This window comes from Ichthyophthirius multifiliis (genome assembly GCF_000220395.1).
Source record: "Ichthyophthirius multifiliis unplaced genomic scaffold scaff_1120509251164, whole genome shotgun sequence".
In the NCBI taxonomy this organism is placed as follows: Eukaryota; Ciliophora; class Oligohymenophorea; order Hymenostomatida; genus Ichthyophthirius; species Ichthyophthirius multifiliis.
Window position 1 is genome coordinate 177,859 of NW_004086143.1, and position 3,803 is coordinate 181,661.

General features: G+C 17.1%; 1 protein-coding gene across 1 annotated transcript, besides 6 other annotated features; it reads left to right on the forward strand. All coding sequences in view use genetic code 6, as the record gives it.

The window, feature by feature from the left end:
* The first annotated feature begins 716 nt into the window (after positions 1–716).
* Positions 717–764: a microsatellite.
* Positions 765–908: 144 nt separating this feature from the next.
* On the forward strand, positions 909–2,550 carry IMG5_151980 (hypothetical protein; the record flags this gene model as incomplete). Its single annotated transcript, XM_004030837.1, has 5 exons — positions 909–1,068; positions 1,114–1,480; positions 1,525–1,620; positions 1,798–1,910; positions 1,955–2,550. 5 exons carry the CDS (start codon positions 909–911, stop codon positions 2,548–2,550), a joined length of 1,332 nt encoding a protein of 443 aa, XP_004030885.1.
* Positions 1,625–1,693: a microsatellite.
* A 16-nt stretch (positions 2,551–2,566) lies between the features above and the next one.
* Positions 2,567–2,599: a microsatellite.
* A 237-nt stretch (positions 2,600–2,836) lies between these two features.
* Positions 2,837–2,880: a microsatellite.
* A 728-nt stretch (positions 2,881–3,608) lies between these two features.
* Positions 3,609–3,671: a microsatellite.
* Positions 3,622–3,671: a microsatellite.
* Positions 3,672–3,803: the final 132 nt, after the last annotated feature.

The window sequence follows — 3,803 nt, forward strand, 5'->3', positions numbered from 1 at the left end:
ATAATATATGATGTAAAATGAGAAAAATTAATAACTTCTATATGCAAAATATGATAAATAAAATCTTAATTGGGATATATATTCATCTTAAGAGCCTAAAGTAATACCTCTTTTTACATTACATATGTTAAAATCACAAAATGAATTCGTTTTATGGAATAATACATGTCAAAAATGCTATAAAAAGCCTTATTGTTTACCATTTACGACTAAAAGATAGTAATTATTATATATAAAACACACTTTGATTTAAAAAAATATCCCTAAACTAACAAATTTACACTTTTTAGATATTGTAATACCAAAAATAAATGATAAAATAGATGTAATATGTCCCTTTACATAATGTAAAAATTTAAAAACATGTCCATATTATTTCAATAACGCTGATTTTTCATTTTTTAATATGGAAAATTAAAAATAAAATGAATATATTTTTATAAGGACAAAACTACCAGATTGGAATGAAAATATATAAGCATTTGTAATAAATTCAGGAGGAAGAATTAGTTAAGCTTCCAAAAAGAATTTTTAATTAATAAAAGAAGATAAAAATGAAAATGTAGAAGAAAATGACTATATCTATGTGCTATAAATGGGAAAAATATCATAAAATTAATACGTTTTAGATTTTATATACCCTTTTACTTTTGTTTAGACTTTTGCAATAGGATTAAGTACTTTTAATTGGAAGTAGAAATGATAAATTAAATTTGATATAATATATATATATATATATATATATATATATATTTATATATATACAATCATAACATTTATTTGTTTATATTTCTAATTTTTTTTATTATATTTTCATTTCAAAATAAAACTTTTTTTGAAAAAAGTTAATAATTATTTATTTTTTAAAAACTGTTTTTTTTTAATTTTATATTTAATATAATTATAAAATGGATCGAATTTAAAAAGTTAACTATTTAAAAGATGTTGAAACATATTTAGAAAGTCATAAAGTATATTCTATTTTCGAAAATTTATTAAAAGACTTGATTATTAGTTAACCTGAAAAGCCTATTGACTATTTAATTAATAAAATTCAAGAGCCTAAATGTAAGAAATAATTTTAATTAAATATTTTTTAATAAAATAAAACAGTAAAAAAAGTATTTTTGGTTGGTCCTCCAGGCTCTAGAACTTCCGAATTGGCCTCTTAATTAGCGAATGAATATAAATTTGCATGCATAAGCATAGGAGAGATATTAAAAAAATAGATTTCCATGAAGAATATTTATGGGTAAGAAATTGAGAAATCTTTTTAATAATTATCTTATGTAAAAGATGATATTATTATTTAATTAGTAAAATAAGAAATCGAATAATTGGAAAGCAATAAATAAAACTATTTTTTGGAAGGTTTCCCTAAGACTAGAGTTTAAGCTATTGCTTTATAAAAGGCAGGTATTATTCCGGATACATTTATTATTATAAATAAAGATGATAATAATATTAAAAAGTCTTGTTAGTAATTTTTTTATTATTATATTTTATTTTTTATTTTTAAAAAAGAGAGAAAATTTGTTAAAATAAAGATGGTTTTTTTTCAAATTAAATAATTGAAAACAAAAATAAAAATTCTTAAAATTATGCTTTGGAATATTAATTGTTAATATATATATATATATATATATATATATATATATATATATATATAATATATATCTCTATATATATATATTAAAAGAAATATTAAACATGTTAAATAAATGTATGATAAATTTTATTTTGAAGTTGATGCAAACGGAAATGTTTCAGATTAATAAATATTAGAAGATATGGCAGTATTTAAAAATAAAAAAATAATATATAATAAAAATAAAAGCATTTGATGTAATTCAAAATAAATCCAAAATCCCCTAAAAGAGTTGCCAAAATTATTGTTACAGGTCCTCCAGGTAATCTTATATAAAATAAACCAAAAAAATTATAAATAAAAAAGGTTCCGGAAGAACAAAATTGTCTAAAAATTTGGCAAAAAAGTATGGATTAGTATATATATCAACAACTGAATTGATAAGCAATTAAGTAAATTTAAAAACTGAAGTGGGAAAAGTATGTATGTAAATTGTAAGTTAGGGAGATTGTGTTCCTGATGAAATAATAAATGGTTTAATTGATAATAGAATAAAATAGACAGATTGCCATTTATAAGGATTTGTATTGGATGGATTTCCTAAAAACATAGTATAGTTATTAAGTTTGCAAGACCTTTAGATAGTTCCTACTTTGATTGTCGAATTAGAATTATCAGATGATATTGTTTTGTAAAGATTTAAAGAAAAAAAAGTTGATCCTGAGTCTGGTATAGTTTATGATAGATTAAATCCTACAAATGATCCTTAAATAACTAAGAGACTTTTATAAAATCCAAATGAATAAAATCATATTATTAATAAAAGATTGAGAATATGGAAAGAAAATTAAAAGCATTTTCATTAGCATTATAATCATTTAATTTTCAAAACTTCAGGAAACTTAACTCCTAAGAATATATTGGAAAAAGTTAGTTTTCATTTGGAAAATTATGAAAATTGAAAGAAAAATAATTTTTATATATATATAAATATATATATAATTATTATATTTTAAATAAAAATAACATGAGAATATATAAATATAAAATAAAATTGATAAATTTTTAATAAATCATTTGAATTATTTATTAAAACTTAAAAAATGGATTAATTGTGGAATAACTTTAAATATGTTATTTAAAATTTTAAAGTCGTTGATCATGATTTCGATTGCAGAATTCCTTATAATAGATTCCTTAGGTCTATTAGGCCTATAATATTGGCATTTTCTGCATTAACATTATCTTAAATATTTATTAATGATAATAATATTTATTTATAAAAAAAATATAAAAAAAGCAAATATTTTAAAGAAGACCCAATAAATGAATTTGTTAGAAGATAAAGAATAAAATTTGCACCTTTTTATTTTAATTATTATGATTTAAATTTGATAAATTAAATTTAATAAAAAAATGATATTGAAAAATGAACTTTTTTATTTTATTTTTTTAATAATGAATATAAAAATATATATATTTTTTATTATTATTAAATAAAAATAATTAATTATATAAATTTTTATTTGTAAAATTATATAAATTTTCTTTTGTTATATAATAAATAATATGATATGTTTTTATGAAAGTATTTTTATTAATTTTTTTTATTATTTTATTGTTTTCAAATTAAGAATAAATATTAGTATAGATTTATTTATTTAAAGAAATACTTCTTTAGATTTATTCTTCAATAGAATATTTTCAGTTTTAATTATTTTAAAATTTATTTTCCTTTTAAACATAACTATGAAAATAATTTCACTCTTAAATACTTTTAAAAACAAACTTTTATTTAATATGAAATTTTATTCTCGTTTATATTGTTTTATATTTAAAAATTACTTATATAAAATAATAATTAGTAATTTAAAAAATATTAAAAATTTTTGAATAAAAACTAATTTAAGTTTATTTAATCCGACTTATTATGATAAATATTTTAAATATGTTGGTTTATACCATTTTTTAATTTATTTTTAAAAAATAAATAATTTTTTTATATAAAATTAACAAGAACATATAATAATTAAATATAAATATATATATATATATATATATATATATATATATATATAAATATTATTTAGTGCTCATTAGTCATAATATTATTGATTAAAAAATTATTATGATATATTATTAAAAGTAAACATGATTAAAATTGAATTTATTTATTATATTATTTTTAAAAAAATAGCTTTAGAAAATGATAGAT